The sequence below is a fragment of the Chiloscyllium plagiosum genome, unplaced genomic scaffold (assembly GCF_037043375.1).
Source record: "Chiloscyllium plagiosum isolate Xiang-an unplaced genomic scaffold, Cpla_swu_hap1 HiC_scaffold_30, whole genome shotgun sequence".
In the NCBI taxonomy this organism is placed as follows: Eukaryota; Metazoa; Chordata; class Chondrichthyes; order Orectolobiformes; family Hemiscylliidae; genus Chiloscyllium; species Chiloscyllium plagiosum.
Genome location: NW_028270168.1, coordinates 12085197 through 12107799, shown reverse-complemented (window position 1 = coordinate 12107799; position 22603 = coordinate 12085197). Strand labels below are relative to the sequence as shown.

Genomic DNA, 22603 nt, shown 5'->3' with positions numbered 1-22603 from the left:
TTAAGAAACATTTAGACAGGTACATAGATGGGATAGGTGTGGAGGGATACAAATCAAACACAGGCAAATGGGACTAGTTCAATGGTGAAAACTGGGTGGCATGGACAGGTTGGGCCAAAGGGCCTGTTTCCATGCTGAGATGTCCATGACTTCATGTCTTTATGATCTATGCACACTCTCCAAAGTCTTCACATTGATTATAAATCCCTCAAACCCACTTCATAATTTTAAACAACTCTATTAAAGAAGGGAAAAAATTATAAAAAGACCTACATCCAACAAGGTAGCATTGGTGTACTTGTTACTTTCATCCTTCACAGTAACAAGTAACGGAAGGCATTTATCAGGTGGAAGGGAATCCACATTACAGTTCTTTTCTTTCTGAGGTAAGAAAGAAATGCTGGAATTTTCACCATCTGGGTCAGAAGCCACTGAATTAAGAACCTGAAATTGTTATAAGGATACAAATTTCAATTAGCTGACTTTGAATTGTAGGAATATTATTAAGAAGAAATGCCCAAACAAATACTCCAAATACTTTCTGTGAGCTCAGTAGAACCAGAAAGAAATATATTTACATAGCACCTTTCACCACATCAGATCATTTGAAAGTTTTGCAATCAATGAAGCAGGTTTACTGTAGAGTCTCTGTTGCAATCGTGGAGGTTTAGCAGCCAATTGTGCATCAAGGTTCCATTAAACAGCAGTTAAATAAATAACATGTTTTTCTTCTATTTGTTCTCAGAATGTAGGTGTCACTTGCTCGGCTGCATTTATTGCCCATCTTTAATTGTCCTTGGGAAGACATAATGAGCTATCTTCTTGAATTGTTGCAATCTTTGGGGTTTTGTGTCTTAAGAAGAAAGTTACAGGATTTTGACCAAGTGACAGTAAAGGAATGGCAATACAGTTCCCAGCTAGGATGGCATGTTGCTTAGAGGGGAGCTTGCAGGTGATGGTGTTTCCATGTACCCACTGCTTTTGTTCTTCCCGGAAATAGAGGTTGCAGATTTAGAAAGTGCTGTTGAAGAGCCTTGATGAGTTATTGCAGTGCATTTTGTAGACAAAGTTACCATTGTGCATCAATGGTGAAAGGAGTTATTGTTGAAGGGAGTGGATGTGATGCCACTCATGTGGACTGCTTTGTACAGATGCATCCAGCTTCTGAATGTTGTTGGAATTGAACTAATCCAGCCAAATAGAGAGCATTCCATCACACTCTTTACTTGCGCCTTATTAATGGTGGAAAAGCATTAAGGAGTTAGGACTCAGTTACTCACCACAGAATTCCCTGTTGTGGTGCAATTCAATTTTTGGTCAATGGTAATCCTCAGGATATTAAAAGGAGGATCCAGCAAAGGTAATGCCAGTGAATGTTAAGGGGTGATGATAGCTAGATTTTCTCTTGTTGGAGATGGTTATTCTCTGATACTTGGGTGGTGTGAATGTTTCTTGCCAATTGTAGCCCAAGCAAAATGTTGCTTAGATGTTGGCAGTCGCTTTCATCTCACCACTTGAGGTCAGTTCTTTTGTCCATTTTTGGACCAAGCCTGTAATGAGTCCATGAGCTGAGATGCCTTGATGGGATCCATACTGTGCATCAGTGAGTAGAGTATTCCTTTGTAAGTGCTGCTTAACAACACTGTCAATGTCTTCCATTACATTGCTGATGACATAAACTTGAATGATCAGGCGCTGATTCGCTTTTTTTATTCATTCACATGACAAATGCATCGCTAGCTGGGCCAGCATTTATTGACCATTCCTAATTACCTAGAGGGCAGTTTAAGAATCAACCACATTGCTGTGGATCTGGAGTCACATATAGACCAGACCAGATAAGGATGGCAGATTTCCTTCCTTAAAAGACATTAGTGAACCAGATTGGTTTTTCCTGACAAGTGACAAAGATTTCATGGTCAAGATGAGACTTTTAATTCCAGAATTCTTTTTATTGAATTTAATTCCATCATCTGTCATAGCAAGATTTGAACTGAGGACCTGGGAACCCAGAAAAATACCTGGGTCTCCGGATTAATAGTCCAGAGACAATACCAGTATGCAATTTCTTGTTTGATTTATCATGCTTTTTGTGCACAGGGCATTCCTAGACAATATTCCACTCTGGCATGTAGATATCATTGGTGTAGCTCTATTAAAACAGCTTGGCTAGGAATGAGGCTCCTTCTAGAGGACAGACCTTTAGTCCTCTTGCAGAGATGTACCTGATTTCTTGCTGTCATGTGGAATTAATTGAATTAGTAATCTGTGATGCTGAAACACAGAATCAGGCCAAGATGGATCATCCATGCAACTCTTCTAGCTGAAGACTGTTGCACATAGTTGCACTTTGTCTTTTGCACTGATGTTTGGCTCCCCTATTGTTGAAGGATGCAACTGGATCTGTTAGCTGGTTCTGTGGAACAATGTGGTCTTGGTGTGTTTGCCTATAGATTACTGAAGGTGGAAGGGCATGTCAATAGGCTGGTGAAAAAGGCATATGGAACAGTTGCCTTTATCAATCAAAGCATAGATTACAAAAGTAGGGAAGTCATATTGGAATTGTATCAAAGTTTAGTGAGACCAGAGCTAGAGTACTGTGTGCAGTTCTGGTCACCACATCACAGGAAAGATATGGTGCAGATAAGGTTCACCAGGATGCTTCCTGGGATGGGAAATTTAAGTATTGAGGTAATGTTCGATAGACTTGGGTTATTTTTGTTGGAGAAGAGAAACCTAAGGGGCAATTAGATAGAGGTGCACAAGATTATGAGTGGCATGGACAGAATGAATAAGGAGTAGCTGTTCCTCCAAATTGAAGGATCAGTCATGAGAGGACACCGGTTCAAGGTGAGAGGCAGGAAGCTTGGGTATGTGAGGAAAAACATTTTTGCCCAGTGAGTGATGATGGTCTGGGATGTGCCATCTGGGAGGGTGGTAGGTGAGTTTCTTCACCTGCTTTAAAAAGTACCTGGATGAGCATTTGGCACATCATAACATTCAAGGTTTTGGGCCAAGTGCTAGTAAATGAGATTAGGTTGAAGGTCAGGTGTTTCTCATGTGTCGTTGCAGATTTGATAGGCCAAAGGCCTCTTTTGCACTGTATGATACTTTGATTCTATAATGGGCAATTTTCCACCACCATTCATGATTAGCTGTTGCAGGGCTTATATATTAACCATTGGTTGTGGGATCGCTTAGCCCTGTCTATTGCTTATTACTTCTGTTTGGTATGCAGGTTGAACAGTTTGTAACTTATATTTGTATATGCCTGGTGCTGCTCCTGTCAGGTCCTCATCCTCCCTTCATTGAACCAGAGTTTTCTCCTAATTTGATGGCAATGATAGAGTGGAAGATATGCCATGCCTTGAGATTATAGATTGTGATTGTAATATTGATGGTCAACGCTTCCTCATGGAGGCCCAGCTTTGAGTTGCGAGATATATTTGAAACATGTCCCATTTAGCAGGGTAGTGGTGCCATGCAACATGGTGGACAATATCATCAAATTGAAGGTGGAACTTTGTCTCGATAAAGACTGTGTAGGGGTCACTGAGTCAAGGGTGGATCCATCAGTTATAGGTATATTGGTGAGGATAAGGTCAAGTAGATGTTTCCCTTTTGTTAGTTCCCTCACCACTTCTTACAGACCCAATCTAGCAGGTTTGTTCTTTAGTACTCAACCAACTCAGTTGTACAATGCTACTCTCAATGATGGAAATTGAAGCTTCCCAACCAAAGAACTTTCTGGCTTTTTGGCACTGTCAATGCTTCCTCCAAGTAGTGCTCAACATGGAAGAGTATTGACTCATCAGCTGAGGTGGGCAGAATGTAGTAACCCGCAGGTTTCTCTGTCTATGTTTGATGCTATGAAATTTCATGGGGTTCAGAGTCGATGTTAAGGACTCCCTGGGCTCCTTGCCAACTGCATACAATGATGCAGCTACAGCTGATGGATATGTCCTACTGCTGGGAGAGGATGGTCCATGATGTTGTCTGGTACAAGGTGTGTGCTGTGATTCTGTGAGTATGACTATATCATGTGTGACATAGGTCTTCTAATTTTGGCTCAAGCCTCCAATGTCGGTAAGAGGATATTCTGTGAGTATGACTATATCATGACATAGCTCTTCTAATTTTGGCTCAAGCCTCCAATGTCAGTAAGGAGGATATTGTAAGGACTCTGGAATCTGTAGTAATTAGAGCAATATCAGTCAGGTGGACCTCACAGAGTATGAATTCCCTGTTTGGGGCTGTTATGCTAGTACAGTCAGGGACCCCTGGCTGACAGATATAAACAGGAATGCCAGAGGTTCTGTTCACTCTGAGACTTGGCTCCGTGGGAGCTGGATCAGTGTCAATGACTTCCCTTGGGTAAATAAAAGGTGACTTGGTGAAGGGATACTGGCCTCAGTGGAGTTATTTTTATGTGTTCCCTCCCTTGTGAGTCAGTTAGTACAGAACGTAGGGCAACTCACCTGAAATTCTTTACTGAGCTGTGAGGAGTTACTCTGAGGGTCAACTCTGATCATTTCTTTATAAGTAGATTTGAATTTATTAACTGGAATGGAGGTGTCACCACACTGGTGGGCTTCCAAGATAGCTTTGTGGATGAAAATATACTGCTCCTTCAAATAAAAGAGAAGTTCATTGTTATTATTCAACAGATTTAGTTTACAAAATCAGACAATGCTTCCTCAATGGACCAAAAACAGGAACTCTGATTTCTCTGCACAGATGCTGCCAGACCTGATAAGCTTTTCCAGCAACTTCTGTTTATATTTCTGATTTACAGCATCTGCAATTCTTTCAGTTTAGATTTAATTTACACCTCTTCTATAATTATTATTCCTATACCTATTTTTTAAAGTATACTCTTGTGTTCTTTTGGGTCTAGAACACTTAAGATGTCATAGCTCAGATGCCACAAACTATGATCATGAATAAGGGTCTATGAATTGGAAAATAAAAGATTACACTGAAAGTGCCCTGGGACATGGGATTATAACTTAATGTGTGTATATATATCCAGCATTCTTTCATTTTAAGTACATAAAAACCCAAAGGAGACAATGGAATAATTTATGTTCCAATAGAATTTAGACTTTCAAAACTTGGACATAGTTTCCTGTATTTTGAATGCTATTATCAATGAAGATACGGAAATTATTTTATTTAACTGACTAATTGGAAACTTATCTAATTGTCATTTCTTGGTATCAATTTATTTTCTTCATACTTTGAAATTTCTTTCTATAAATAACTTAATTTCCTTTAAAAAGTCAAAAAACAAAAAAAGTTTGAAATCTGTTTTAATGAATGCAAGACAATTTTCATTTTTAACAATCTTTCTTGATGGGCTTGTGTTCAGAGAAGAGTCTGAAAACTTTAAAGTTTTTACATGGAAAATGACAGATTCTAGTTAATTTCAAACATTTTTAATTTTTGGAATGGATTGTCTACCCATTTATAAAGGCTTAGAAACCCTTACATGAAAGAAATACTTGCACTTATTAATACTTTTCATCTCAGGTATCCCAAAATGTTTTGTAACTTGTATTTTTGAAGTATAGTTACTGTTGTAAGTTAGGAGTGATATCCAGACTTTCACCAATCAACTACAACCAGCTTCTATTCATTCTCTTTGCCAAATTACTGCTACTTTTCCTTCCCAAACCTTCAGATCTTTGAACATGCCCCTCAGATTCTACCCACTTTTCATTTTGTTACAATGCTTATTGTTCCCAAAAAGCTGTTCTTCCATTACACTAACCCTAAGTATTGCTCCTACCTCCTAATCCCTTCACCTTCAAGAAGTTGCTCTAAGATTATTTTACTCATTTCTTAACTAATTTGCCTACACACTGCTCTCAGTCACTACACTTCCTATCTCTCAGATGCCAGTGACTGTTCTTTCCTTCTGTTCACTTCAAAGAAGCAAATAGACTCACATATTTTCCTCCTCTCTGAAACCCCTAAAAATCTGTTGACTCCCATCTTTCAGGATCGCCACTCTCTAGCTTTCCTTTAATGTTGTTAACAACATAGTACATTTTGGAAGAAATTCAGAAAATTAGACTCATGGTTTGGCGGAATCTGCAGAGAGAGAATTGGAGTTAACATTTCGAATCCAATATGATTTTTCTTCAAAACTTCAGTAGGATTTTACAGAAAGACCCATTTGTTTCACTGATTTCCTTCAGGGAAGGAAATCTGTCAACGTCATCTGGTATGACCTACACGTGACTCCAAAACTACAGCAATGTGGTTGGCTCTCAACTGCCCTCTGAAATAGCTTAAAAAGCCACTTAGTTGCATCAATTAAGTCTCAACAAAGAAATGAAACTAAATGGACAACCTGGCATCAACGAAGGCACCAAGGCACTGGAAATGATAACTGCAAAAACAACCCTGTTGACACTGCAAAGTCCTCCTGACTAAAATTTAGCGTCTAGTACCAAATTTGGGAGAGCTGTCTCACAGACTAGTCAAGTAATGGCATAACATGGAATCATACCTTACAGGCAATGTCCCAGACATCACCATAAACATCCCTGGAAATGTACTGTCCAACCGGCCAGACAGGACCAACAGAGGTGGCACAGTGGTATACCGAAGGCAGTGTATGGCTCTGGGAGTCTTCAACATTGACTCTGGAAGCCATAAAGTCTCATGGCATCAGGTTAAACATGGGCAAGGAAACTTCCTGTTGATTACCATCTACTGTCCTCCCCCAGCTGATGAATCAGTACTTCTCTATGTTGAACATACCTGGAGGAAGCACTAAAGCTGGCAAGGGCACAAAGATACTTTGGATTACGATTTGAAAATCCACAATCAAGAATGACTCAGCAGCAGCACTATTGATTGAGCTGGTTGAGTCCTAAAGGACATACCAGCTAGACTGGGTCTACAGCAGGTGGTGAGAGAAAAACATGCTCCCAATCTGCTGACTACAGATGCAGCTATCCATGACAGTATTGTTAAGGATGACCACTGCACAGTCCTTGTGGAGACAAAGTCCAAACTTCATACTGAGAATATCCTCTATCGTGTTGTATGGCACTATCACCATGCTAAATGTGACAGACTTCGAGCAGATGTAATAAATCAAGACTGGGTATCCATGAGGCACCGTGGACCATCAACAGCAGTAGAATCATACAACAGCTCAAACTGCAAACTCAAGGCCTGGCATATCCCCCACTGAGCCATTACCATCAAGCCAGGAGATCAATCCTGGTTCAATGGAAAGTACAGGAGGGCATGCCAAGAACTGAACAAGGCATGCCTAAAAATGAGGTGTAAACCCAGAGAAGCTTCCAAACAGGACCACTTGTATGCCAAACAGCATAAGCAGCAAATGATAGAAGTAAGCAATCTCACAAGCAATGGATAAGATATAAGCTTTGCAGTCCTGCCACATCCAGTCACGATTGATGTTGGACAATTATACAACTCACTGAAAGAAGGGGCTCCAAAAATATCCAAATCCTCAATGATGAAAGAACCCATCATATCAGTGCAAAATCTAAGGCTGAAGCACTCACTGCAATCTTCAGCCAGAAGTATCAATTGGATGATCCATCTCAGCCTTCTCCAGTGATCACAAACATCACAGACACCAGTGTTTAACCAATTTGATTCACTCCTTGAGATACCAAGAAACAATTGGAGGCATTGGATTTTGCAAATGCTTTAGGCCCTAATAACTTTCTGGCAACAGTAATGAAGACTTGTGCTCCAGAACTTGCAGCTGCTCTACCTAAGCTGTTACAGGACAGTTACAACACTGGCATCTACTTGACAATGTGGAAAATTGCCTAGGTATATCTTGTACACAAAAAACAGGACAATCCAACCTGGCCAATTAATGCCCCATCAGTCTCAATCATCAGTTAAGTAATGTCAGGTGCCATCAACAGGGCTATAAGGCAGCATCTACTCAGCAATAACCTACTCACTGATGCCAATTTGGATTTCGCCATGGCTAATCAACTCCTGACCTCATTATAGACTTGGTTCAAACATGGACAAAAGAGCTGAAGTCCAGAGGGGAAACGGGAATGACAGCGCTTGAGATCAAGATTACATTCAACCAAGTGTGGCATCAAGGAGTTCTAGTAAAACTGAAATCAATGATAAACAATGCTCTGCTGGCTGGAGTCATAGCTGGCACATAGGAAAATGGTTCTGGATGCTGGAGTTCAGTCATCTTAGATCCAGGGCATCTCTGCAGGAATTTCTCAAGGCAGTGTCCCAGGCCTAACCATCTTCAGGTGCTTCAAAATTAACTTTTCCTCCAACATAAGATCAGAAGTAGGGATGTTCATCGATGATTGCACATGGTTCAGCATCATTTGCAACTCCTTAGTTATTGAGTTCAATTGTTCAATTGCAACAAGATCTGGACAATATCCCGGCTTGGGCTGACCAGTGGCAAGTAACATTTGTGCTTCACAAATCCCAGCCAATGATCATCTCCAATAAGAGAGCATATAACCACTGCCCCTTGGTGTTACCAACACAGAATTTTCAACTATCAATATCTTGGGGTTACCATTGATCAGAAACTCGCTGGACTTACCATTTAAATACATTGGCTCTAAGAGCAGGTCAGACACTGGGAATAGTGCAGTGAGGAACTCATCTCCTAAATCCCCAATGCCTGTTCATTGTCTATAAGACACATGTCAAGATTGCAATGGAATATTTCCCATTTGCCTGGATTGGTGCAATTCCAACAAAACTCTAGAAGCTTGACACCATTTCGCTAGACCATCTCATTCTAGATTTCTGTTCATATATATCAATGCCAAATCAATGTGGATGAGGGTTGAAAGAAATTAGCTCTTGGGCTTCAACCACCAATGAGAGTTGCAAGTGGTGTTCCCACCTCCACAGGCAATTTTACACAAGGGAAATAATACATTTTGGTCTTCCTGTCTTACTTGACTGCTAGACCTCAGGAAATTCCCATAAGGAGAAAGACACCAGTGGCTGGGAGAATTTTTTTGAAGTTGGAAGAGCACGCTGGTCCTCCGTTGTCAATCAAAACATTTTGTTTTAATCGCGCTTTTGCTGGTGAGTGCCAGAAATTGCTGAGGAATCCTGAGCCCAATGTAGGCCAAGCCTTGTCCAACTCATTGGCAGCTGGTTTCTTATTGGCAATACTGAGCAGGGCCCTTGATTTACTGATAGAACATCAAAACAAAAGCTCCATGAATTTAATTGTACTTCCAATATTGGTCAGGTTGGGTGGAGACAGTAACATTGTTAAATGATAGTATGGTTTGTGCAAAATGTTATGTCCCAAAGAATGATTAACATGTGCTAATTTCTATCTATCTACATTTAGAGATGTAAATCTTTCAAATTTGCACCTATCACGCACCCACATGCAGGTTAATCAATGCACATAAATGGTTGGGAGAGACAGGGGTTCTTAGACGTTTTAACTCTTACCTCAGTCTGAATCATGTTAATGCGCCATGAGGACAGAGTCTTCACAAAGTTGTAAACATCAATAACCCCTTCATATGTTGCCATGTCCATCAACACATCCAGAGCAATGTAGCATCCAGTTCTCCCAGTACCAGTGCTGTAATGCCCAAAACAGAGAATAAATTTAAAACTTATTGAGCATATCTGGCACTGGGTAATTAAAAATTGATTAATATTGTCCATATCACTCACTATAATTATTTTATCAACATGTTACATTAACAAAACTGTTAATAGACACTGAGTATTTATAAACACAATTACTGTGATGATGAACCTGTCATGTTGAAATAGTGTAGATATTAGTTTTCGTTGTGTGCTAAATGCTGGTGATTTTTTTTTGGTGTATGTCAGTTGCTTTAAAAATGCTGAGTTTATAGAACATAACCTTTGCAAATTGCATCAGTTTTTCTTTAATCCTCACCCTGAATTTGAAATTAATTAGTATTTGGAGAAAGTGAGGACTGCAGATGTTGGAGATCAGAATCGAAAAGTGTGGCACTGGAAATGACAAACCCGAACCACGTAACAACTGGAGGAAGAATGCCTCATCGTCCACTTTGGGACACTCCAACCACATGGGATCAATATGGATTTCACCAGTTTCCTCATTTCCGCTGCCCCCACCCTTATCCCAGATCCAACTTTCCAATCGGGACCACCCTCTTGAATTGTCCTACTTGCCATCTTTCTTCCCACCAATCCGCTCCACTCTTCTCTCCGATCTATCACCTTCACCCCCACCTTCGTCTACCTACACATACCCAGCTACCTTCCCCCCAACCCTGTCCCATTAATCTCTCAGCCCCCTTGGGCCACAAGCCTATTTCCTGATGAAGGGCTTATGCTCAAAACGTCAATTCTCCTGCTCCTCGGATGCTGCCAAACCGGCTGTGCTTTTCTAACACCACATTCTTCGACTTAAAGAGGGACAGGACTGGCAGCTTAATGTCCCAGGATTTAAATGTTTCAGGTTTGATAGAAAGGGTTGTAAAAGGGTTGGGGGAGTTGCATTACTGTTAAAGGTGTATCTCACAGATGTACTGAGGGTGGATACGTGAGAGGACTCGTGCAGCAAGGCAATATGGGTCGAACTCTGGAATAGGAAAGGTGAAATCACAATATTGGGGATATACGACAGACCTCCCAACAGCTAGACAGAGGTAGAGGAGAAGGGTGGCATGGTGGCTCAGTGGTTAGCACTGCTGCCTCACAGCAACATGGTTGGATTTCAGTCTTGAGCAACTGTCTGTGTGGAGTTTGCACATTCTTCTTGTGCTTGCATGGGCTTCCTCCGGGTGCTCTGGTTTCCTCCCACATTCCAAAAGTTGTGCAGGTCAGGTGAATTGCCCATAGTTTTAGGTGCATTAGTCAGTGGGAAATATAGGGAAATGAGTCTGGGTGGGTTACTCTTCGGAGGGTCGGTGTGGACTTGTTGGGCTGAAGAGCCAGTTTCCACACTGTAGGGAATCTAATCTAATATGAAGACAGATTTTGGAAAGATGTAAAAACAGCAGGGTTGTCGTAGTAAGTGATTTTAACCTCCCCTATATTGACTGGGACTTACTCATGTTGGGGGCTTGGATAGGGCAGAATTTGTAAGGGCCATTCAGGATGGTTTCTTGACACAGAATATAAACATTCCAACCAGGGAAGGAGTCATACTGGGCCTGGTTTTGGGAAATGAGTCCGGCCAGGTGAGTGAAGTTTCAGTGGGGGAGCAGTTCAGGAGTAGTGACCATAATACCATGAATTTTAAGATAGGGATAACAGCAGTTCTCGCGTGAAGGTGTTCAATTGGGGGAAGGCGAACTACAATGATATTGGACAGGAACTGGAGAATTTTGATTGACGGTGGATATTTGAGGGTAAATCCACATCAGATATGCTGGAGTATTTCAAATGGCAGTTGATAAGAGTTCAGAAGCAGCATGTTCTGTGAGAGTGAAGGATAGTGTGTCGCAAGTTATGTGAACGTTGGATGACAAGGGATGACCTTAATCAGAAAGAAAACATACATTAGTTCTAGAGGATGGGAACTGACAAAGACGTTGAAGTAAACAACAAAAGTAGGAAAGAACTTAAACACAGAATTAGAAGAGCTAAAAGGAGTCAAGCAAAGTTGTTAGCAAACTAGATTAATGAGAATTTAAAGGCTTTTTATGCAGATATAAAATGCAAGAGGGTAGCCAGTGCAAGGGTTGGCCCACTCAAGAACACAGGAGGGAATCTAAGTGTGGAGCCAGAAAAGGTAGATAAGGTCCTAAACGAATACTTTGTGTCAGTATTCACCAAAGAGAAGGAATTGGTGGAGGATGATTGCAAGGAAGGGAGTGTCAAATTTCTAAGCCAAGTTGCTATGAAAAAGGAAGAGGTGTTGTGTGTCTTAAATAGTATTAAGTTAGATAAGCCCTTGGGTCCTGATGGGATCTATCACAGAATACTGAGGGAGGCAAGAGAACAAATTTCTGGAGCATTGATAGACATCTTTGTATTCTCTTTGAGGTGAGGTCCCAGAGGTCAGGAGAATAGCTAATGTTGTCCCATTGTTTAAGCAGGGATAATCCTAGAAATTACAGGCCTATGAGCCTCATGTCAGTGGTTGGGAAATTATTGGAAAAGATTCCCAGGGACAAAATCTATATGCATTTAGAAGCAAATGGACTTAGTAGCAATAGACAGCATGGTCTTGTGCCAGGGGAGGTTGTGCCTCACTAATTTGATTGATTTTTTGAAGAGGTGATAAAGAAGATTGATGAGGGAAAAGTGTTTGATGCTGTCTGCATGGACTTCAGAAATGCCTTTGACAAGGTCCCTCGTGGCAGACTGGTACAAAAGGTGAAGTCACATGATATCAGGGAGGAACTGGCAAGAATGGATTCAGAACTGGCTGAGTCACAGGAGACAGTAGGTAGCGGTGGAAAGAGGCTTTTCAGAATGATGGGTCATAACTAATTGTGTTCCACAGGGATCAGTGCTGGCACCTCTGCTGTTCATGGTCTACATAAATGAAGTGGAGGAAAATATGGCTGGTTAGAAAGTTTGTAGGCAATGCAAAGATTGGTGGGGTTGTGGATAGTGAGGAAGATTGTCAGAAGATGCAGCAGGATACAGATCAGTTGGAGGCACAGGCTGAAAAATGGCAGATGGAATTTAATCTGGACAAATGTGAGGTGATGCATTTTGGAAAGTTAAGTACAGTTTGGAAATTATACAGTGAATGGCAGAACCCATTAGGAGTATTGATTTGCAGAGAGATCTGGGTGGGCAGGTCCACAGATCACTGAAGACGGTAGTGCAGGTAGATAAGGTAGTAAGAAAGGTTTATGGCATGCTTGCCTTCATTGGATATTAAGTATAAGAATAGGCAAGTTATGCTGCAGAGTCAAGATTAGAGTGGTGCTGGAAAGCACAGCAGGTCAGGCAACTTCCACGGAGCAGGAAAATCGACGTTTCAGGCAAAAGCCCTTCATCAGGAATGAGGCAGGGAGCCTCTGGGGTGGAGAAATAAATGGGAGGGGGGGTGGGGCTGGGGAGAAGAGTGCAATAGGTGGATTGAGATGAGGATGAGGTGTTCCGCCTCGGAATACTTAACCCCAGGGCATCAATGTGGACTTGAACAGTTTCCTCATTTCCCCTCCACCCCCCCTTACCCCAGTTCCAGCCTGCCAGCTCAGCACCATCCTCATGACCTGTCCTACCTGCCAATCTTCCTTCCAATCCATCCGCTACACCCTCCTCTCCAAACTATCACCTTCATCCCCCACCTCCATTCACCTATTGCACTCTTAGCTACCTTCTCCCTAGCCCCAACCCCCTCACATTTATCTCTCCACCCGAGAGGCTCCCAGCCTCATTCCTGATGAAGGGCCTTTGCCCAAAACATTGATTTTCCTGCTCCTCAGATGCTGCTGACCTGCTGTGCTTTTCCAGCACCACTCTAATCTTGACCCTGATCTCCAGCATCTGCAATCCTCACTTTTGCCAAGTTATGCTGCAGTTTTTTAGAACTTTAGTTAGACCACTCTTGAAATATTGAGTGGTCACTGCATTACCAGAGGATATGGATGCTTTGGAGAGGATACAGAAAAGCTTTACTTGGATGTTGTCTGGTATGGGGGATTTTAGTTGTGAAGAAAGGTTGGATAGACTGGATTTGTCTTCACTGAAATGCAGGAGGTTGAGATTGACAGCAGTTTATAAGATTGTGAATGGCACGGGTAGAGTGGAAAGAATGAGACTTTTTTCCCAGAGTGGAGGGGTCAATTACGAGGGGACGTAGGTTCAAGTTGTAAGGTAGGGGAGGGAGAGGGGAGATTAAAAGAGATGTGTGAGGCAAGTTTTTCACGCAAAGGGTAATGAGTGCCTGGAATGCGCTGCCAAAGGAGGTGATAGAAACAGACACAATAGCAATATTCAAGAATAACCTGGACAAATAAATGATTAAATAACCACCTCCTCCCACTCTGCCAAAGACATGCAAGTCGTGGGCCTTCTCCACCACCAAACCCTAACCACCCAATGCCACGAGGAAGAATGCCTCACCTTCTGCTTTGGGACCCTCCAATCACAGGGGATCAAGTGGATTTCATCAGTTTCCTCATTTTCCCTTCCCTGACCTTATCACAGATCCAACCTTCCAACTTGGCACTGCCCTCTTGAACTGTCCTACCTGTCCATCTTCCTTCCCACCTATCCACTCTATCCTCCTCTCTGACCTATCACCTCCATCTTCATCTTCATCTACCTATCACATTCCTAGCTACCTTCCCTCTGGCCCCTTCCATTTATCTCTCAGCCCCCTTGGGCAACAAGCCTTCTCCCTGATGAAGAGCTTAAGCTCAAAGCGTTGATTCTCCTGCACCTGACTGGCTGTGCCTTTCCAGCACCACACTCTTCGACTCTGATCTCCAACATCTGCAGTCCTCACTTTCTCCTTGTCCCTCTTTAAGCCATATCTCCATAATTGCAATCATAATATAGTTCCAAGTATTAACCAAAGCTATAAGTTCATCTACCTTACATATTATACATGAATTTCAGACAAATTTCCCTGGTTTTTGCAGAAATGTTTCCCTGCCTGTTCTTGTTCTTAATTACATTTGCCTTGGTTTCTACCTCTTCCTCAATTTTTGTATCTACTGCCCTACTCCCATGTCCAATTATTCTATCAATTTAAACCCTCCCCAACCATTCTGCCAACACCTCCCAGAAGGAAATCACTCGGTCCTGCCCAGACATAACCATTCCAGTTTGTACTGGTACCAATGTCCATGAATCTAAAACCCTCCTCTCACACCATCTTTTCAACCATCTGTTCATCCTATATATCCTGCTGTTTCTACTCTGACTAGCTCATGGCACTGGTAATAATCCTGAGGTTTGAGGTCCTACATTTCAGCATTCTTCCTAGTTCTCTATGTTCTGGTTTTAGAACTTTATCCTTTTTTTAAACCTATATCATTAGTACCAACATGAACATTTTGGTGTTTGTCCTCCCCCTCCAGAATGTCCTGCAACTGTTCTGCGACATCCAGGACCCTAGCACCAGGATAGCAACATATCATCTGGGACTCTCATTTGCAGCCACAAAAACACCTAGCTATCCCTGTTACAATTGAATCTGCAAAAAAATTGAATTCAAAACAAATCTGGAATTAAGAGTTGACTGATGACCATGAAACCATTGTCAATTGTCGGAAAACCCATCTAGTCCACTAATGTCCTTAGGGAAGAAAATCTGCCATCCTGGATCTTCATGGGTTGCTGCATGGCCTTTTGTCATGTGTCTTGCTGTGATGGCTTCCAGGTATGTTTTTATCCCCCCACAGAACCTTTCTGAATGTTCTGTGGCCTTTGGTCAACTGGGTCATGAGCAGGGTACAAAGCATTCAATGGGGTTCCACCAACACCCTTCATTATTACTATGCCGGGAAAGTACAAAGTACATGGCCTCAGGCATTGGTTGGAAGTCAAGGTGGCGGAAATTCTGATTGATACTTTCCAATACACATTCCTTGAGCTGACTGTAGCTGGTTCACCCTAAACATGTGATCTCATTGACTTGTTTTCCATTATTTTCTGTCACCAATAGCTGCTGGCAGGTGTTTAATCTAGTTTGGCCAATTTTCTATCAGGCCTGATATCACGGGATGTGGTCAGAGTGTTGAGTACAGGAGTTTAAGGTCATGTTGTGGCTGTACAGGACATTGGTTGGGCTATAGTTGGAATATTGCATGCAATTCTGGTCTTCTTCCTATCAGAAAGATGTTGTGAAACTTGAAAAGGTTCAGAAATGATTTACAAGGATGTTGCCAGGGTTGGAGGATTTGAGCTAGAGGGCGAGGTTGAATAGGCTAGGGCTGTTTTCCCTGGAGCATCAGAGGCTGAGGGGTGACCTTATAGAGGTTTATAAAATCATGAGGGGCATGGATAGGATAAAGAGACAAAGTCTTTTCCATGGGATGGAGGAGTCCAGAAACTAGAGGGCATAGGTTTAGGGTGAGAGGGGCAAGATAATAAAAGAGACCTAAGGGGCAACACTTTCATGCAGGTACGTGCATGGAATGGGCTGCTAGAGGAAGTAGTACAACTGCAACATTAAAAAGGCATCTGAATAGGAAGGGTTTGGAGGGATATGGGCCGGTTGCTGGCCAGTGGGACTAGATTGGGTTGGGATATCTGGTTGGCATGGATGAGTTGGACTGAAGGGTAAGTTTCCATGCTGTACATCTCTATGACTGTATAATTGACAATGTACAACGTCCACGCTTGTTTCAGGCTTGCTCCAGTGCTCCAGTGAAGCTCAGCGCAAGCTGGAAGAACAATACCTCATTTTCTGCTTGGCAACCCTGCAGCCCTCCAGACTCAATATCAAGTTCAATAATTTTAGGGCCTGAACTCTCCCGTGTCCTAGCCTCCTACCTCAAACCAGGCCTTGTTATCACATAGTCTGCCATTACACACTACCAATTGTTAGCCACCAACAGTCTCCATTAACAGCTATTCACCCTCCTAGCCAGATTGTAATCGACTCCTTTGTCTGTCCAACTGTTCTTATCTCTCTTTGGGCTCTAACTGCACCTATCACTTACTCCTTACACACCCTCCTTACCCTATCGTCTGTATATAAATCAACATTTCCCTCGCTACCATCAGTTCTAAGGAAGGGTCACCAGACCCGAAACATTAACTTTGATTTCTTTTCACAGATGTTGCCAGACCTGTTGAGCTTTTCCAGCAACTTCTGTTTTTGTTTCTGATTTACAGCATCTGCAGTTCTTTTGGTTTTTTATTAGATGGAACTTTGGTTTAACACCCGACATGAAAGATGCAACTCCAGTACTGTACTTGAAAGTCAACTTTTATTTCAGTGCTCAAGTGTTGAAGTGGTACTTGAATCTAGATCTTGTGACCCAGAGGCAAGAGCACTACTAACTGAGCCACATCAGATGGACATCAGTTGTCACATCAACAGGAAACAAAATAAGAAACTCTGGCCAGAAAGCAATATTTGTAAATAATTCATGATACAGTATCACCCTGAAACCTTTGCTTTGTTCACCTTGTCACAAACATTGCTTGAACAGCCCAGTATCTAGCATATCTGTTTTTATTCTTTATTCAGTTCTAATTGGTACTTGGACATTTGACCAACAAGACAGGAAAGCATTAAGATTCATATCAAGTGTAAAGAAGACAAGAAAGAACTACCAACACTTTAAGCTTCACACCTTGGAATGAAAACATTTAAACTGTTGACAAGATACGCCTAGGATAATAATTTAAAGTAGTTTGGGAATTTTGGTTAGGAGTAGTAAACATAAATTAGAGAAAATTGATATTGGGAATAATCTGAGCAATGAAGATTTAATATAGAAAAAAGTAATTGTCCAGAAGAGGCAGTGGTGGACTAAATAGAGTTTTGACATTCTAATTGAAGATTTCACTTTCAAATTCTAGAATGATAAAGCACAGAATTTGGTTCCTCATACTTGTGCTAGCCAAGAGATCTAACCAACTAGTTCCACTACCTCATTTTTTCCTGAAAGTCCTAGAAATTTACATTCAAATGATTCCATGTAAAATTTATTTTTGAATTTGCTTCCACTGTTTTCACACCTAAGATATGGGTTTTATTGGGTGTCTTAACATTTTATTCCCTTTGATTCCACTCTGTTTTGACCATGGGGCAGAGTATACTGTATCAGGGTGATAGGCAAACTAAATCCACCTATGTGCTTCTTGAAAATTCAAACTTTGCCATATGATCTTCCAATAAGCATCCATCGACTGTAGAAGTTCCAAATCTACCAGGCTGCTCCTATGAAATCTTAAATGCACTTCATGTACACTTCCCAGCAAGGGTCAGTAGACAAGGGGTGGCAGTAGGAACGTATTTGATTTTCCCAGCTGAAGCTAGGAAACTTTCTGGTTGTTGTTTAGAAATTGCAGAGATTGGAATCCAATCACAGAGAAACAAACAAATCTTACCCTGTCTGGTCTGCAACAGCTTTGTTACATTCCTGGAAGTATATTTTGCCAGTAAATCAATGGAGAAATCTCCTGCCATACCAAAGTCTGAAGACTTTTCCATTAAAACACTTTAAAGATGGTTTATTTCAGACAGCAGTTCATTCTTGCATTACTTTGAGTTGATATTTGAGTTGTTATATGGTCTCTAACCTGCAGTGAACGACTAGTGGCCCTGATTCAGGAGGATTAGCAGCCTTGACACGGCGAATAAGTGCGAGGAGACCTGTTGCATGATCGGGAACTCCATGTTCTGGCCAAGCTGTGAAATGAAACTGCAGAATTTCACGTCTGGCTGAGCAATACATCTAGAAGAAATAAAAGGGAATCTATACATGAATGTGCCAGCAGTTGAAGACAAAAGAAAGCAAATCCATAACAGCCATTTAAGTCTTCTGTGAAATGGTTGGAATCAATAGAGAAAAATTATCAGCAATTAATTTAACTTTCTTTATACATTGATTTGAATTGCAAATGATTGTTTTAGTTTTGAAGGTTATAAATATGGACATTCATCAAGGTGAAGCCTGTTCTGGTTCTACAATTTCAGATTGATGCTGTGCTAGAAAATGGACAGCAGATTTGCCAATCAAATTAAAAGAATTAATAATTAACCAGTTTTGGGTCCATTGAACCAATTTGTTAATTTGTTACTTAATCAACTCTAAAAATGTTGTGCCATAATTAAAATGCACAGTGGTGCAATTAAAATGCACAATTAAAATTTAGTGAACAGTACTGAATGGGTGACATTGAATTGAACACCAATTCAATGCCCTACTCTGAATTTATTTCTGCTATGTTAACAACATATGTACAGATATATTCCTAGCTGCATTGCTGGAAGGAAAAACATTGTCTGGGATAATAAAGGGTGCCTGAGCTCCTTCAAATAAAATCATGGGATTTTTAGGCAGGCAGAACCTCAGTGTAGAAGCTCATCTAAAAGCTGTACTGCTGATGATGCAGATCTACCTTAGTACTGTGTTGGAAAGTCAGTCCAGATTATGTACTCATGCTGCTGGTGCAAAATTTTGCAGAACATTCTGCAGCAGGAGGTTGGGGATGAGGTTTGGTCATGGGATCATAGTAATGTTACTGGGCTAGTAGTGCAGAAACCCAGGCTAAAGTTTTGGAGACATGGGTTCAAATTCACCATGACAGATGTTGACATCTAAATTCAGTAAAAATGTGGTCCAAAAAGCAAGCCTTATGACAAACATCTAACCACTGAGAATTGTTACAAATGAAACATTGGTTCATTAATGTCCTTTTAGTAAAATATACCTGCCATCCTTACCTGGTCTGGTTTAGGTATGACTTCAGATCCACAGCAATGTGGTTGACACATAACTGCTGTCTGGGAATTAGGGATGTGTAATAAATGCTGGCCTAACTAGTGATACCACAAGCCATGAACAAATATTTTAAAAATGAATTTGCCAGTTCTAATCATGACTATGGAAAATAACCATTCAAACTGACTTTGTGGAATTTAAGTCAACAGATTTAAATTTTAAAAATGTGATGAATAGGTCAGATAGTTAAGCAGACAGGTTTAGAGAGATTTTACCCTGAAAATCTGCTGTTAATAGGCTGAATCTGGCTTCTCTCACCTCAGTTGGTATGAATACGTGGTTCATTAGTTTGGTTACAAATATAACTGAAAAACTAAGTGCCTATCTGACAATTTGATTAGTGGAGGAATTCAATTAGTATTGAAATAATGGGGAGAAATTAAATGCTTGCTTCTTTTCATTTTTGTTTTTCTATCTTTATTGCCCTGGAGGACTAGGCTCAATTACAGAAAAAGGATAAAAATCACACAACACCAGTTTACAGTCCAATAGGTTTAATTGGAAGCACTAGCTTTCAGAACGCTGCTCCTTCATTAGGTGGTTGTGGGCGGGTATAAGATTGTAAGACACAGAATTTATAGCAAAAGTTTACAGTGTGATGTAACTGAAATTATGTATTGAAAAAGACCTGGATTGTTTGTTAAGTCTCTGATCGCTTAGAATGACCATGTTGGTTTTAGTACTTTCATATGTAATTCGCAAAACATTTTTAAAAGTTACATTCTCAAGTGAACTTTAACAATTGGTGTCATGTTGGACCAGATAGTGCATTGAAGGTGTGAGGTGTCCTGTGTGAGACTGTCTGTGCCCCAATGGTCAGATTGATTCTAATCTAAAAAAACAATTTACAAAATCTTACATGGATTTATGCAGTTTTCGAGCAAAGTAAAATGTAATTCTGCAAGTACAGATTCACCCCATTAATGTATATGTGTATGTGTGCATGTGGGAGTGTGTGTGAGGGGTGGGGGGGGGGGGATGGGTATCTGTGAGAGAGTGTGTGTATGTGTGTGAGTGTGAGTGTAAAGGGGGAAAAGTCTGTGAGAGGGTACATGTGTGAGTGTGGGAGTGTATGTGTGAGCATATGAGAGAGGGACTACGTGAGTGTATGGTGAGTGTGTGTGTGTGTGTAGGAGTTTGTGTAGGAGTGTGTGTATGTGTATGTGTGTGTGTGTGTGTGTATGTGTGTGTGTGTGTGTGTATAGTGCAATGGGATCACCTGTAGTGTGATCTTCAAGTCATGACAGAAAAAGGAGTTAGCTGTTTCATGAATATTTGATAAGTAGTTAAATGTTCTATTTCATTCTTTAAGTATTATACAAAATGGAGTAAAAAAGTAATGAAGCCCTTCCTGATGAAGGGCTTATGCCTGAATCGTCGATTCTCCTGCACCTCAGATGCTGCCTGACCTGCTGTGCTTTTCCTGCACCACACTATCGACTTTAATCGCCAGAATCTGCAGTCCTCACTTTCTCCTAGTAAAATAGCCTATATAAAGAGCAACATTAATAAGCAAATAATATAATTAAGTAGTTATTAAATTTTGTCAAGAATGACAGAGCAGGTGATGTGAACATGGCTTGAAGAGTTTCAGTTTTGATTCATTGAGCTGGAGGCTGATATACAGTCTTTGCAACACGTCAGGAAAAGGGTCAGTTACCTGGATACATTGTACCAGGAGACAGTCATGCCAATTTTGTTCTGCTGTTCCAATTTGGCCAATTGTCAAGAACAGGAAGGTATGTGGTTAAAGGTGAGATAGGTAACGGAACCTGGGCCAGAAATGGATGAGTGTCAACCTTTGCAATTGTCTAACAGGTCTGAGGTTCTCTCAGCTTGTTTAGATAAGGGTGGAGGTAAAAACAATAACTGCAGATGCTGGAAACCAGATTCTGGATTAGTGGTGCTGGAAGTGCACAGCAGTTCAGGCGGCATCCAAGGAGCAGCGAAATCGATTTCGCTGCTCCTTGGATGCTGCCTGAACTGCTGTGCTCTTCCAGCATCACTAATCCTAGATAAGAGTGGAGGCTGCATTGTGGATGATCAAATTGACCTGTTAATGTCATACAGGAAACCATTCAAATAGGGCAAGGAACAATGGTATTGGGGATAAAATAGTGAGAGGGATTGACAAAGCTCTCTGCAGCAAACAGAGAGAGCCTCCACAGCTGTGTTACTTACCACGTGCTAGGACTTGAGAAATTTACTCAGGATCCAGCTGTCATGGTCCAGGTAGGTACAAATGACATTAAAAAGGAGACCCTCCAAAGTTATAATTTCTGGATTATTACTTGATCCATGTTCAAATTGACATAGGATACATTACATTAGAGAGACAAATAAGTGATTCAAAGATTGGTGTGGAAGAAGTAGATCAAGGGGCACTGACACTAGGATTGGGGAAAGTGAGGGTAATAGCTTTGGAATGATCTCTATTTGAACGTGCTGAGACCAGTCATCTTGTGATTCTCGTAACTAGACAAGTAGAGAGATTTTTAAACTAAATAGTGGAACAAGAGATCAAACGTAGAAAGATACAATATATTAAAGTGTAGAGACAAAGAAAGAAAGGAAAACAGTAGAAAGCAGGAAGAGATGCGAAGAGAAAAAAATCTAAAAATGCATGAACAATCAAGACCAGATGTTAAAAACATACAAAAGATGAAAATAAAGGTTCTACATCTGAATGTGTATTGCATTCGTAACAAAGAAAACAAATTGATAACAGATAATGAAGTAAATAAATATGATCTGGTAGCAATTATGGAGATGTAACTTCAGGATGACCAGAGTTGATGTCTGAATATTGAGGGAGATATGACATTCAAGAAAAATAGGAACCTGGGTAAAGGTAGAGTGGTACCATACTTAAACATTTGAATAAAAGTAAAATACAGTGAATGCTGGATATCTGAAGCAAATATCCAGAGAATGCTGGAGAAACTCAGCAGGTCTGGCAGCATCTGTAGAAAAAAAATCTTACATTTGGTATGACTTTTCTTCAGAACTAAAATTGTTGGAAGATGGTTTCGTTTATGCTTTTCAGAGAGGGAGACCATGGGTCCTGTCTACTAAGAGCAAACTAGACAAGACATTTACAAGACAAGGCTGTTGTGGGCTGGGGTGGGGCAAGAGTGTAAGAAGAGTGGAGCGCAGACATAATGTAGTCATTTCTGAAGCTATGGAATCCAGTGTTGAGACATTGTGGC

The 22603-nt window shown here is 41.0% G+C and overlaps 1 protein-coding gene across 3 annotated transcripts in view; it reads right to left on the bottom strand.

Moving 5' to 3' along the window:
* LOC122563513 (receptor-type tyrosine-protein phosphatase U-like) overlaps positions 1-22603 on the bottom strand; it is a 374817-nt gene that overhangs the window by 24695 nt on the left and 327519 nt on the right. For all 3 annotated transcript variants that reach the window (XM_087976736.1, XM_087976734.1, XM_087976735.1), the window contains 4 exons: positions 18190-18344; positions 9466-9601; positions 4479-4628; positions 274-444 (listed from right to left, as the gene is read on the bottom strand). In XM_087976736.1, the coding sequence (XP_087832862.1) occupies positions 274-444; positions 4479-4628; positions 9466-9601; positions 18190-18344 (612 nt within the window). The remainder of the gene's footprint in view (positions 1-273; positions 445-4478; positions 4629-9465; positions 9602-18189; positions 18345-22603) is intronic.